A 15311-nucleotide genomic window follows, 5' to 3' on the forward strand; every position below is an offset into this window, starting at 1 on the left:
ATCTTTCCTATAAATTCTAGTTAGAATTTTATATTTTGACTTTGTGCAGTTGCATGTTATCAGGTATAAAAGTGGAGATAGCATTGTTTTAATTCTTTCCACATTAAATAACTATTTGTACATAGTCCTTGTTTAACTCCTTTCCAACACATAATCTGATGTGTTCTCAGAAAACAATCTTCTGAATCTAGTCATTCAAATGAATAGCTTAATAAAGCATTTACGATATACCACAGGTCAAAGTTTACTGTGATCATGAACCACTGCTATGTAGATCATTTAAGATATGTCTAGGGTAGTCTCCTTTGAGTTTAGGCATACTAAGTGCAAAATAAATATTATTTTCTAAGATCCTTTCCAATGCTGTTCATCTTTGGTCCTGAAAATCCTTTCTAGATTTAAGACTGCAATATATATATTGTTTATGACTTAAATGAAGCTGTTTTTTCTTATTTCCTTTTTTTTCATTAATCCTCACCCAAGGATATTTCCCATTGATTTTTTAGAGAGAGTGAAAGCGAGGGGAAGAGAGAGAGAGAGAGAGAGAGAGAGAGAGAGAGAGAGAGAGAGAGAGAGAGAGAGAGAGAGAGAAATGTCGATGTGAGATGTGAGAGATATACATCGATTGGTTGCCTCCTGCACATGTGACCAGGGCTGGGATCAAGCCTGCAAACAAGGTACATGCCCTGGACCAGAATTAACCCCAGACTCTTCAGTCTGCAGGCTGATGCTCTATCCACTGAGCCAAACTGGCTAGGGCTGTTTTTTCCTTTTTTAAAGCTACCTAAGGATAGGCATTTATTAGTTTTTAGAGACAGAAGGACACACACACACACACACACACACACACACACACACACACACACTGATGTGAGACAAAAATATCAGTTGCCTCCTGTATGTGACTTAACTGAGGTTCAAACCCACAACTGAGGTATGTGCCCTGATTGGGAATCAAACCTGCACCCTTTTGGTATATGGGACAACCAACTAAACCTCCCAGCCAGGGCTCAAGTGAAGCTGTTTTAATCCACTTGTTTATGACAAAGACAAAAAAAGTTTTTTTTATAAGTACAGTTGTTTTGATATGGGAATGAAGTAAGTTGAGTCAGGATGTTATTACCATCTCATCTGTCAATCTTTATAAGCACTCAGCAATGCTGAGGGGCCCCACTGGAGACTTACTGATAAGAACATGTGGAGGTACCACTATGGTGAGGAGACATTTAGATGATAAATACTGAGAGGTCATGAAGACAATTTGAGAGTTTCAGTCTGGGCAAGGCACACTTTGCTGACCTAAGTAGTTCTCTTAAGATCTTGAGATATTTGCTCCTGCCTTGTCCAAGGTGACTCTGCTGGCAGGGGTGCTAAACCATGTCACGGTCTCAGAGCAGCCTACCGTGACCAGCAACACCACCATCTTCTTTTCCCTAGCAATGAGGGGCTTTCGTTTTTACACTGACAGCAGGATGTCAACTCATGGTTGGTCAAGACCTCTTCCAAGAAACCAAACTTGTATACTAGTAAAAAGGTACACTTTTGTAAAATTTGGACTTTCTTTTATAAAAAAAAAAATATGGATTTTTAGAGAGAGAGGAAGGAAGAGGGACAGAGATAGAAACATTTATGTGAGTGAAACATCAATTGGCTGCCTCCTGGACGCCCCCTAAAGGGGATGAAGCCCACAACCTGGGCATGTGCTAACCAGCAACTTTTTGGTGCATGGGGAGACACTCAACCAACTGAACCACACTGGACAGGGCTGGACTTTTATTTCTTTATCTCCTCTTGCCTGGAATGACTATACAATTAAATCTGTTATTTGCATGAAATATATTTTTATCCTTTCTTGGATTATTATCCTGTGTGATAGTGGCTTGTGAACTATTATAATCCCCACTGTGAACCTGTGCTAAATAAATTGCTGGCAAAGTCAATAGTCTCTGAGTATAACTTTGCCACCAAGAACAAAATGTAGCAAAACAATATACAAAATACATGGAAAATGGTTTGTCCATAGTCCATGTTCACAACTATGAATCTCATATTAACCTAAGTACATATGCATGGGGTTTTATAAATCATCTAAAATGTCAACAATACTTGAATAAGTAGATTAATCTTCCAAATGATCATTCTGCATTTGTGATCAAACAACAATTCTTTGTAATGGAAATAAGTAATACACTAAAAGGACCTAGAAGCACTGGCCTTTGTAATCTTGATTTTTATGCGTTAGAAGAGCAGAAAACTGTGGAGTTAATTTATTAATTGAAGAGGGGTATGCTTATTTACTTATGTAAAGTCAGAATCTAGAATTTTAAAAATACAAAGTGCCTATTATATTTATTTGGGTTACTTGAATGTATATATTTGGATCAATTATGCACATCCATTACTGAATACATTAGGAGAACAAAGGAAAACGTTGGTTTCTCCCACTATATAAAGAAAATGTACTTTTATTAGTTGTAATATATTTCAAATCACTGTAAAGAATTCATTCAGCTGTTAACATAGTCAAAACTTACTATGGTGTCATTTGACCTCAAATGTAGGAAGTCAGAAAGATTCAGGAAATATTTCATTTTAGGTAGTTTGTCTCCCTTTTTCTAGAACAGAGATGCCATTAAATTGAATTTCCTGTACTACACAGACTACTGAAGGCATGCTTCTAATGTAAATGACAACTGAAAGATTAGAAATGATATGGAACTAGGTTTTATATATTCCTTTTCTCTTGGACTTTGGTACTGTGCAGAAATGACATTCACAATTTTCTGTACTATTTTTCCACAGTAGCTAGCATTATTCTGTACTTGTTTTTCCCTGACAATACATCAAAGCAGATTAGTTTAAATTCTTCTTGCCTCTCTTTCTACGCACAATTGAACACAAATGATCCTTATCCCCTGATGATATGATTTTTAAGTGAAGTGTCCTTCTTGACATATTAATATAAACATTGTACAGAGACTTTGAGCAACACAAAACATAATTATTGTTTATTCGCAAGGGATCCTCTTTAATGCATACTGAGTTCATTTTGTGGAAACTTATGATAAATTAATACAACATCAAATATATCTTCTTATTCAAAAATGAGTTTAAAAAGCAAGAAGTCTTATCCAAGAGGAATTTTAGTGCAGGGTTGTGATGTATTATAGGTATACACATTATGACTACTACTCAAATGTTTTTATAGCTTCAAGTGAAAACAATGAGACATGGATATTGAACACTAAGGTAGGATTTACTCCAAAATTAAGAGTGATTTGCTGAGGAAAATGTATTCAATTATGTAAATAGGGAATGGAGATGAGGGATACAAGGGATATTGAATACTTCAATTAAAATAAAATTATAATTACTCTTAATTATAAGGGGACTAATTAATATATTCAAGGTCATGCCTGAACATCCTCATCTGAGCTATGCTAGAGCAAGTGGATTGGGAGATGGGGGTAGGGAGTCCAGAAAGAATTACTCTGAAATTGACTCTAGGCTGGGGTGAGGCAACAGGATGAGACTTCTGGAAGACAGCTTTCTTCCACCAGTTGGTGTCTTTCTGCATACTGCATAATATGTAAACACTAGCTTGAAATTAATTTGCAAGTCAATTCATTTACTTTTAATAATACAATCAACTAGCTGCTTTATTAAAAGCAATGCTGTAACAGTTTTAACATTCTAAATTTTATCTAAAATATTACTTATTAAGTAAAGACAAATATAAGTGGCATAATTGAAGTTCATAAGTTGTATCTGTAATAAAATATTCATTGTGAGACATTGTAATATAGAATATCAAGTATACCACGTTTAAGAAAATACATAGTTTACAAGAAATATTTTATATGCACATCTGTTATTCATATTTTTGTAAAAGGAGAAAAATTATTTTCATTAAGGTCCAATGATAATAATTGTTGTTACATGATTCAGATGGTTATAAAATATGTGGCAAATATGGATATTACTGTTCTCTAAATTAGTCTTTGACTTAAAAAATGCTTTAAATTGTCTTCTTTATCTATAGATACAAAGAGCTAAAACTAGCAGCCATAGAGATATTTTTAAATGCATAAATAATATCTTAAATATAAAAACATTGCCATTCCAACTACAATAAATAATCAATGAAAAGTTGAATTATATACTATAACACATATTGGATTCATTTATATTTCATTATTTTATTAGACATTGACCCAATAAAAATAAAGATTCAAAACATTAGATATAATCAAAAGAAAGTTTAATTTATGAAATTATTTAGTAGGGCATCTTGTACACACATTCACACTCTATATGGGGTAGAAATATTAATTAAAAAGATTAGTACTAATTGTCTGACCAGTTCCACAGTGAACCAAACTATCCCTTACTATGTTACAGCTAATCAGTTGCTTGCTCCAAAATGGAAAAAAAAAGGATGTAAAACACTTTTCTCACACAACAATTCATAGAAGGCATTGCTTTAAATTTCTTATATATGGTGTTCATGTAGGAAAGAAGCATATAACTATTACAATTAAGATAAATGTAGATCTATAGGAAAACATTACTTGCAATAATAATTGAGGCTAAATGGAAAAAGTTCATTTACAATATAATTACTGCTAGATACATGTATAAAATTAAGCTTCATTGTATACATAATGACATTTACTGCAAAACATTTTAGTAGAGAGAACAAATAAAAATATAAATAGGTTTTCATCACTTACCTCTCTTAACATGTCTGCTTGTACTTGTTGACTTATCTGAAGGACATGGGCAATGGCCTTCACATCTGACTGAGATCTGTTTTCCTAAGACACATGCCTGATATTCTAGTTTGCACTGTATAAGAAGAGAGAAAAATAGTCATTCAAATATATTTCATTAAACAGTAAAATATTGAGAACCTGACAACAGTATTCTTGTGATTCTATTATGTTTGCTATGGGGAAAGATAAATGAATGGAATAGAACAAAGAGCATTACATCTGAGCTAAAATCTTAATATTGTCTCTTCTTAAATGTGACATTTGGGGCTAGTATTTTAAATGTTCTCAGCCTCAATTTTCCCATATGAATAATTGGGATAGCACCTACACTATAGTGTTTCAAGAATCAAACAGCCGTAGCAACCATGAGCCAGGCTCTCCTCAGTAAATGGTAACAAAGCTGAATAAAATTAAAGGTAAATGATCAAAATTACTAAGGCACATAAAGCTTTTTTGTTTGTTTGTTTAGTTTTGTTTTGGTTTGATTTTCTTTGTAAACATTACTCTTTGTTAGTATTCTAAGCCACAATACTCATAAATCATTCTTAAGATAATATTTTATAAATGCACATTTGATACGATTTTAAAAATTATAAAACTACGCCATACTTTAAAGAGGCAATAACGATCTTCCTCCCCTAAAAGAAATTGATCTTGCTAATTCTAAAGTAATGTGATTTCTTTAGTGGCTACCCCCATAATTTACTCAGTACAAATTATTTTAAGAAGAAATACTGCAGACTTTCTGGCTCCCATCGACAAATGCACCAGTGACTAATTTAATTCCGCTTCAGCTGATACCAAGAGCATCGAATCCACCCAATGACTAATCAGATTACTCACATCTGTGCAGCATGTTTTTTTTTTCTTTGTCAAATAACTCTCTCTGGCAAAATTCTTAATTAGCCCCACAACAAATGATTAAAAATTATTGCACTCGAAATATATCTGTAGTGGTTAGTGGGCCTTTTTGGAGGAGTAAGTTATTTTAAAGGTATCTTTTTAATTATTCAACATTTCAATAATTAAGAAACAATCTTGTCATATGAAGTCACAATAAATTTTAAATGTAATTAATAATTCCCTATAACAAATCAAAAGTAGACATAGTTAAGAAATTGTGAGTGCTTTAATGAAAGCCAAATAAGTTATATAAAACTTTGAGACTTCAAATTTAATATTCTTTCCTGTAAATTCTTTTAACTTCATATTTCAGAACCCTAAATTTTGTCATAATAAAATTCTGACTCATGACATAATTTAAGAAAAGTTCAGCAGCAATTAAAAGTGGCATATGAGCAGATAAAGCCAAAAGTCAATATTAATTGTAGCTAATATTAAATTTTGAAATTTGAAAATGTTAGCTCCCTTCAAAGCTGTTATTCTATACTCATTCACATTTTAAATGTGGTTAATTTTTAGCAGCGATATTTTTATTCCAAGAAAATGAAAGTTCAAGAAATACTTGAACAGCTAAAATACATGAGCTATTAGTTTATTAAATAGAGGAATGATTTTTTGCTCAAAAATTGATCATTGATTGTTTGTAATGTTATTAAATAATTAACAAGAAAAAAAAAGCACAATCTTTATAAAAATTTGATTTCATTATCATCAAGTTTTACCTTTTGGCTAATTTTCTTTGACATAATTATAAATTCAAAATTTCAAAGCTGTCTTTAAGATTTTCATATGATGAAGTTATAGCTCTGCAAAAGAATTACTTCATACGGGAAACAATTTTTCTTCAGAATGATTCTATTGAACACTTTTTTTATATGTTTCTGTAGAGAGCAACAGAATCAGATGTATAGCAAATACACACTATGTGTATAGATAGGTATATGAATTTAGCTTCCTGCAGTCAGAAAACCATTTAGTTTTATTTACTTATGAATGGATTTTGAAAAAAGAATTTGTGAAGTATATTATTCAAAGAATAATAGGATATCAAAAGTAGTATTTTAGAAATTTTAGCTACATCCACTGATTGCATTTCCAATTAATAATGTTCAATTTACTTAATTATCACAACCTGAAATATTTATAAAGTTATAAGTGAAGCAAAATATCACATAAAGGGCATACTCATTAGTCTATAATTACCCCAAAATGCAAATACAGGAGAGAAAGACATGATTAATGCATTCCTGATTAAGAACCTGGGTACTGAGAACACTTAAGTTATGAGTTATTGTGAAAAGCAAGCCTGCAGGATGATTTTTCAATAGTACATGTTGACACTTATAAGTGAAAGTCATTTGCTTTAATAACAATGAATAAAATACGACCTAAATAGGAGACATCTGAGCTTCCCACAGAAAAGACCTCAGCAATCAGTGTCAGCAAACACTGGAAAGTCTACTGTTACAGGTTTTCATGGCCAGGGACTCACCATGGCCATGGTAGATGTCTTAAATCAGAGGTTCTCAGCTAGGAGACATCTGGAGACATTTTTGGTTATTACAACTAGAGTATGGAGGGAGATCTGCTGGTGTCTTACTAGATAGAGGTAAAAAGTGCTGCTAAACATCTTACAATGTGCAGATGAGCTCCCAAAATACAGTGTTATCTGACCTCAGATGTCATACATTTCTAGACTGAGAAGCCCATATTTAGGCACTGGTCCACTGAAAGATAATGAATAGATTAACTCAACTCTCAAGATCTCTTTCCTGTTTCTTTAGGAATGTTTACTTGGGCATTCACTAAAGTAATACATACAAAATAAACCCAATGGTATAAATAAATTATCAGCTATAAGTTCTTTATGCAGAACAACCAAAAATACAAATCAGCTATAACTAAAAAATACACAATTTATAAACGACTGCTTTCTTTGGGTCACCACTATGTGTCAATCACTGTATTAAGCAGTTTTTATCCATTACTCTGCTGATCATCAAAATATCAGTCCTAGCTCCCACATAGATTCTTGTGGTATTGGAAAGAGTATGTTCTTCCCTTGGACATTCTTCTTGGTCCTTTACTAGTATATCAGTTAAACCAACAGACCGATTTAGAAGCCATCCAGCAAACTGCATCATATTCCCTACTTTGGGGCTCCACAAACCCAATGAATCAATTTCAGCTGTACGTCTCTCTTGACACTTTTCAGATTCTGCTGCTGCTATTCCAGTTCCATCTGGCCACATCCTGTGTCCTTTGTCACTAATCAGTGTCACATGTTTCACTTTTGGGACTATCTATTATTGGACAATTGTGAAAACTTATATCAAAAAATCTATTCAATAATGGGCTGACAGGCAAGATATATAATGCCCCTCCCATGTTCCTCATTGTCCACAAGTATCTAATATTGTAAGCATTGGGATGGTCTCTTCAAAATATCTACTGAAAACTATATCATAGTCTACCTCCCTCACCTTAGTACGGCAGCTTAGTCAATGAATATCTCTGTATCCAGAAAGGGAACATACTCTCTGAGCTGGTTCCTGGGGAATTAACAGGATGAAAAGAGGTTATGGGTACCTATTTGAAACATTCAGGATTTTTCTTTCATTCCCTTAACAGTAATTACAGGCTGGTCTGTTTGCTGTCCTCTCTGACTAGCAGCCTATGCAAAAGGGGTTTGGGGAATCAAACTCAATTCTAGTTCAGCCACCTGGGTCCTCTAGTTCAGTGGTTGGCAAACTGAACTAGCCACATGCGGCTCTTTGGCCCCTTGAGTGTGGCTCTTCCACAAAATACTGACTTGTGCGCATGGGCTACAAAGTTTTAATCGCACTGTACATGCGCGCCTGCACGTGGTATTTTGTGGAAGCGCCACACTCAAGGGGCCAAAGAGCTGCATGTGGCTTGCGAGCCGTGGTTTGCCAACCACTGCAAATGGAATTAACATGAAATCTGATCAATCTGCTCAGAGTTTCTTGAAGGTAGTCCATGTAGGCCAAAGTTGGGAACATAATAAATCTCTCTAAGGTTTATAGTTAGTTTGTTATAAGATTACTTTTATAGAAATGGCACATAGTTTTCATGTTTAAATATAATTTTATTTTTCTTCTTCCTTTTTGAAAATAAATCATGCATCACTATACATGATTATTTCCTTAGCTATATGTGTGCAGTTAAATACATTAATGATGAATTAGTAAATGAAAAAACACTAAATTATTCAACATATTATATTCCATGCACATCCACTGTTCTGAGGATAAAATAAATCCAGGATTAAAAGACAAAATAATTATAATTCATTTTTACTCAATATTTTCTAAGAAATGTTTAGACATTATGATAATTCAGTGATTATTTCTAATTTTTCAAATTCAACTGAAAAATATCATATTTCACATTTACTTGGTAATGATATTTAACCCAAACATGTAATATTTACAGTATAGGAGCATATTAATTAATTTCTCCTAAATTAGTTTTTTTAATTGATCTTAGAGAGGGAGAGGGAGAGGGAGGGAGAGAGAGAGAGAAAGAAAGAGAGAGAGAGAAACATTGCTCCACTGTCTCCTGCATGATGAATTGAATCTACAATGTGCCCTGACCGGGAATTGAACGGGGACCTTTTGGTGCACCGGACGAAGCTCCAACCCACTGAGCCACACTGGCCAGAGACTGAATTAATATTTTCTGATTCACAACAAAAAATTACCTGGAAGTTCTTTCTCAGTCAATCTGTAAGGAAATAACTGATGCCCATAGCATCTGGAGCACTTTAACTGCAAACTTTCTCATTTCTGTCAGATGAGTTTTATGCTTTCCACTTTTTGGTCCCTAAAATCAGTTCAAATATATTAATATCATAACTATATAACTTTATTAGATATGACTTAATATGATCAAATATTAAGACAAATTAACGGGCTGGGTTTCCATGAAACATTGCATGGCCTATACTCAATGAAGGTGAGCTAAGTAAAAAAGTTTGTATCTAAATAAATATGTAAAATGCATATGAAAGACCAGGAATACAGTTTTGTAAAAATTATAAAATATTATGCCCTTAGTCTGCTTTGCAAAATGTCTTTTAGCTTCTTGTTACATTTTAAATGGAAAATTTAGAAATTCATATTTTTCCAATTAAAGAAAATACAATATGTATTTTGTGCATTGATATGTCGCTGAGGGGGTATTAGAGAGTGTTGGAAGCCAAATCAATATAAAGAGAGAAAAGCTTTTCTGACAATTAGAACAGCCTTCAAAAATGGACATTTATCTCACAGAACATGGTATCTTATCAGGGACTTGCATACTGTGTAGAAGTTGGTCCTAGATGTCCTATTGAGTTCTTTTCAAATCTGAGTTTTTATGATAACGTTAACTCATTATTTCTTTTGATGCTCAGTGATTTAATAAGAGCTTATCCCAATGATTCTGATACTACACTGGAGTTGTAATCTTGATCAAGTTGGCATAGCCAAGCAAAAGCAAAATGTAGCTTTTGTTGAAAAGCAGTTCAAACAGAAACAGTGCACATATATCTCTGACTGTTGATCTTCCAACATAAAGTTATTTCAGCTCAGACAAAGTATTCAAGAAAAGGTACACAGGATCATTAAACACCCAATACAAATAGAGGCAAACACATCAAAATGGTGATGTGTAAGAAATTTTTTATCTTTCAAAAAGTACATATAGCTATTAGAATCAGGAACTATTATTAAAAGAAAGTAACAGACTACCCTAAATATGGAAAACAGTTAAAGATGAACAAATAATAGGACAATGTTGAAACGTAAAATGGAATTTTCTCAAATTGCAATAAAAGGTAAATGTTTCTTCTTTAATGATAAACTTAGTGTTCTATTTTATATTTTTTAAAACTCTCATATTTAAGATTTCTCATATAAAAGCAACAGTTCTTTTAAAAAAAATGGGCACATGTAAAAATTTTCAGGGAGCTTGTAAAATTCAGATTCACAGGGCCTCACCCCAAACAACTACAGTATTGTCTCTGTAGCCAGTGTAAAATGATAAGCTTTCTATTGTCCTTCCTAAACACACACACACATTTCTTATAAACAATGTTATGCCTAGGAATTCACCATTATTCAGTTCAATTGGCAAGCACTCCATGACTAAATATGATAGAATCAAGTGTTCAAAGTCATCCAACATGTTGTCCCCAGGGAATTTATGTTACAGATGCCCAGCTGAGTTCTAAGACATTAATATTACTTATTGACTTCTGCTCAGCAAACGCAATATACAATTTACACAAGTCAGTGACAGATATATCCATGGTCTAACACAGATGTTGTATCAGAGAACAATTCTTAGTTCTTACTAATGCCTGACAATACAATCAAAATAGACTTTGCCTGGAGTAAAGAAGCAAACACCTTCATCCTTTGTGTCAGTTTAAGGAGTGATTACCTCTCCAATTAACCCTAAACAGACTTATGTTTTGATTTTTCTGGCATTGCTGAATTTAAAAGAATTTAAAATAGATTGGTTCTTTGAAAAAGAAAGATTATGTGAATTTCTTAAAAAAGTCAATCACTTTTCTTAATAGGAAAATAAAACACAGATAATATTACAAAAATACTTCTCATGAACTTGCAAAAGTCCCAATATTCTTTCAAGCAAATCTATTTTTCCATAGTTCATCTGTTCCTTTGTTGTTGTTGTTTATTTGTTTGTTTGTTTTGTGTGTGTATACAGTTTTAAATACTTAGCTTAGGATTTCTAGACAAATTGACAAGTTCAGAGTTTGAACTCTAATAAAATAATTATTCAAAATTGGTCACATTGTGTAATAAGACATAGTTTCTAAAATCAAATCCTAGTATGTCATTTGCCTGAAGTCTTCATTTGGATACCCTCTGTCTCAACCCATCCTGGCCCTGCTATACTTTGTAATGACCTCACCTCCACTTACGTTGTAGAGTGGAAATATAATTTGCAGTTTCTACTCTCTAAACTGAGCTGAAGGTAATGAGGAAAGATTGTGGGTCTAGAATAGAACCAATAGGAATCTATACTAATAATAGAGGACTATGCGAATTGTGCAGGACGCCATCACATAATGACCAATCAGGATGGGGGCGGGGCCATGGCAGAGAGCTCTCAGCATGCCTGTGCCAGGGGTCCGAAGGGCATGGAAAGAAAGGGAGAGCAGATAGGCAGTTAGAGGGATCAGGCCAGGAGGGGAGAGCAGTTAGGGCCATCAGTCCAGCAGAGGAGCAGTTAGGGGCGTCAGGCAGGCAGGCAGGTGAACAGTTAGGAGCCAGTGGTTCCAGATTGAGAGAGGGATCCCAGATTGGAAAGGGTACAGGCCGGGCTGAGGGGACCCTCCCCTCTGCCACGCATGAATTTCGTGTACCGGGCCTCTAGCACTCTTTTTTTTTTTTAATATATTTTATTGATTTTTTACAGAGAGGAAAGGAGAGGGATAGAGAGTTAGAAACATCGATGAGAGAGAAACATTGATCAGCTGCCTCCTGCACGCCCCCTACTGGGGATGTGCCCTCAACCAAGGTACATGCCCTTGACCGGAATCGAACCCGGGACCCTTCAGTCCACAGGCCGGCGCTCTATCCACTGAGCCAAACCGGTTATGGCTATTCTTTATAATAGTAAAAACACAAAAACCCCTGTATATCAGTGCTCCTGCAGATAAAGAGCCATAATAAGACTTGGAGAACAGGATTGGGCTTCCTTCCTAGATGTGGGGTCACACTCGCTGGACTGATAGTACCTGGCCTTCTGACTAATCTTTATCATGGAAGGATTACTCAACTGGGGGATTAGAAACTTCGAGCAAGGAGATTCATGGACCACACAGAGTTTAGGATTTGGGGCTCACGATTATTGTGAGCTTAAATGCCCACAAGTCCCAAAAAGCTGTTAATTTAAATTTGCCTGGTAGAACAGAGTTTGCTTTGAAAGTGATATATATGCAAAAATATTAAACTAATAATTCAAGAATGGATTATTCAAAATAAATTTATTGACAATATTAATAAGAGCATATGGTTTGTAATCTGGGCTTCAGAGTGTGCCAGATATAAAGAAGAACAATGAGGAAACCCCATGGAATTAGAAATGTATGGGAATTAATCTACATATGATAGGTGTATTTAGTTTCAAGTGGGAGTATGCTAATTGTGTTTCTCTAAAATCATCAAACAATGCTTCCCATATGGTCTCAACAGATGGAAATCACTTGTGATTGTAACTCTGTATACTTTGAAACGAAATTGTGAAATAACCGATCATCTATTAGTAGCATCCTGAAGAGAGCCCCAAACAAGCAGGTGCTAGACTAATGCCAGCCCTCTCCAGAGACCAATGCACTCTGGATGCAAACATATCAGTACTACTGGCACATATGTTTATACTGTTGAGAAAGACATGCATCTGTCTCAGTTGGATGCTGGTAATAAAGCCAATCTGTCTCATGATGCAACTTGTTCAGTGATCAATCTTCATCAGTAAAATTATGATTAAAATTGGCTTCCCATGTTCCTCTACCTACCAGTTTGAATATTATAAGACACTTCCTTAGTTGTAATTTAATAAATTAGTATAATGGTCGGCACACCCTTATCCTGTGGACTGTGATAATATGAGATAGATTCATTCTCCCTAGTGCTGACAGCATAAAATTCCTAAGCCTGCAAAGCTAATATTCACCAACATCAAGGTCTTATAACTTTATCAAGTAGGTATATGGTGGCTTAATTAAGAATACACAGTATTTGGCACCCAGTAAGTACTATGGATATTTTAATTGACTGAATTAATCAATCTTATCATTGTAGTGCTCTTATCAAGATTAGAAACTGTAAAATCCAAGTGGAAGTTCTAGAAAAATATTCACCAAGACAAAGTATGGTTCATAAAGAGGTACCCATAGACCAAAATGTTCAAATAGCCCCAAATTTTTGGAACTTATTTGCAGTAAGAAAAACCAGAAAAGAACTGAGGTGAGGTTATTTTTTAATATGTCCTATTTAACGTGCATATTCATATGGTTCCTTAAAGATATATTAGTGTACTTAATTATAGGGTAAGGCCCCACTGAGGATACTATATATTATGCTTTTAAAACATATTTTACACAACAATACACACGTATGTGTTGCCAAAGTTTCAGCTAAGAGGTTGTGAGTCTGTATTCATTTGTCACATCAAAAAGCAAACAAACTCCAAAATCCTAAAAACTCCAAAATCTATATATATAAAATACTAATATGCAAATTGTCCCCTCAGGAGTTGACTGTGAGACCGAGTTCGATCGCTCGCTATGATGAGCGCTGACCACCAGGAGGCAGAGCAGAGCAGGGAAGGTGACCAGTGGTGGCGGCAGGGTGCTGAGAGAGTGAGGGAAGGAGGAGGCGGGGAGGCGGGGAAGTGGGGTGGCAGGGAACCTGATCAGCCCTGATTGCCAGCCAAGCCTAGGGACCCTACCCATGCATGAATTTCATGCACCGGACCTCTAGTATTTGAATAAAATATGGAGGCAGATTAATGTAGAGGAGAGAACACTGAATCAGGGAAGACATTAAATCTTGCCTTCAATGTCAGCTAAATACAACAATTTTGTTTTATCTTTCTCATCCTTAGTTTTCTCATTTGTTAAAAACAATTTTTGGAAGCTTAAATAAAGTAATATAGGAAATAACATGAGATAAAAGTAGCAATGATATTGACAGGTTGTACCTCTAATGATATGTTATAATAATAATATTAACATTATTATATGCATGGTAATAATTTCTGATGTCTTTCTGATCTCTCTCAGCAATTAATGAAATGTTAGTTTTAATTTTGAGGGTTCAGCGTGTTGGCAACTTCAGCATTTCAAAACTTTAAAAATTCTTAAATAGGGGAAACAAATAAATATTGAATCATATTTCAAATCAGTGAGATTATCCACATTATTTTAAGTTAAAAATTATTTGTATGATCACATTAGAGAACTTATAAACTTAAGCACTTAGTCATAAATCTGAGTTGTGTATTTCATACTAAGTGACCATAAGATTCTTTACCTGTGAAGAGTAGGTATGACCGTCCGAACCACAAACGGGGCTGGAATAGACCATTGGGCACTGTTTGCAGGTGGATGAGACGGGGCCCCTCCATTGCTTACGGCCTACTCCTGCATCTTTCATACTGTTAAAAAAGTAAAAACAACCAGACTTAATGCACTTATTTAAAAACAAATACATTTATGTTAACAGCACATGTTTCCACTGTCACTCCAAACCTTGAAGGTAAATGAGAATCAGAAACCATTTTTCTCCTTTACAACCTATTAATCTGTACAGTGTCCTTCATTATAATCTTTTGTTTCATATATCAAGGGTTCTCTACAATAAAATGATAATATATTCCTTAGACTATTCTGCTAATTACATATGGACCAGTTATATTTCATTATTTGGATGTGCTGTGTTAATTTATAGTTTGACAAATTTTTCATAGACCCAGAAACAGAAACAACAATTGCCCAGCAATAAAGGACTCACACAACTGGGACTCCCTAATAGCCACCCTAGTATTTCATCAGGAGCAGTTTCAGAAAAGAGACACTAATCCGCAGGGCGAACA

At 34.5% G+C, this 15311-nt stretch overlaps 1 protein-coding gene across 2 annotated transcripts in view; it reads right to left on the bottom strand.

Moving 5' to 3' along the window:
- Positions 1–15311, bottom strand: part of SPOCK3 (SPARC (osteonectin), cwcv and kazal like domains proteoglycan 3) — a 336682-nt gene that overhangs the window by 78781 nt on the left and 242590 nt on the right. For both annotated transcript variants that reach the window (XM_036315567.1, XM_036315566.1), the window contains 2 exons: positions 14750–14873; positions 4734–4848 (listed from right to left, as the gene is read on the bottom strand). In XM_036315567.1, coding sequence (XP_036171460.1) covers positions 4734–4848; positions 14750–14873 — 239 coding nt within the window. The remainder of the gene's footprint in view (positions 1–4733; positions 4849–14749; positions 14874–15311) is intronic.

This window comes from Myotis myotis, unplaced genomic scaffold (genome assembly GCF_014108235.1).
Source record: "Myotis myotis isolate mMyoMyo1 unplaced genomic scaffold, mMyoMyo1.p scaffold_m19_p_6, whole genome shotgun sequence".
NCBI classification, from domain to species: domain Eukaryota; kingdom Metazoa; phylum Chordata; class Mammalia; order Chiroptera; family Vespertilionidae; genus Myotis; species Myotis myotis.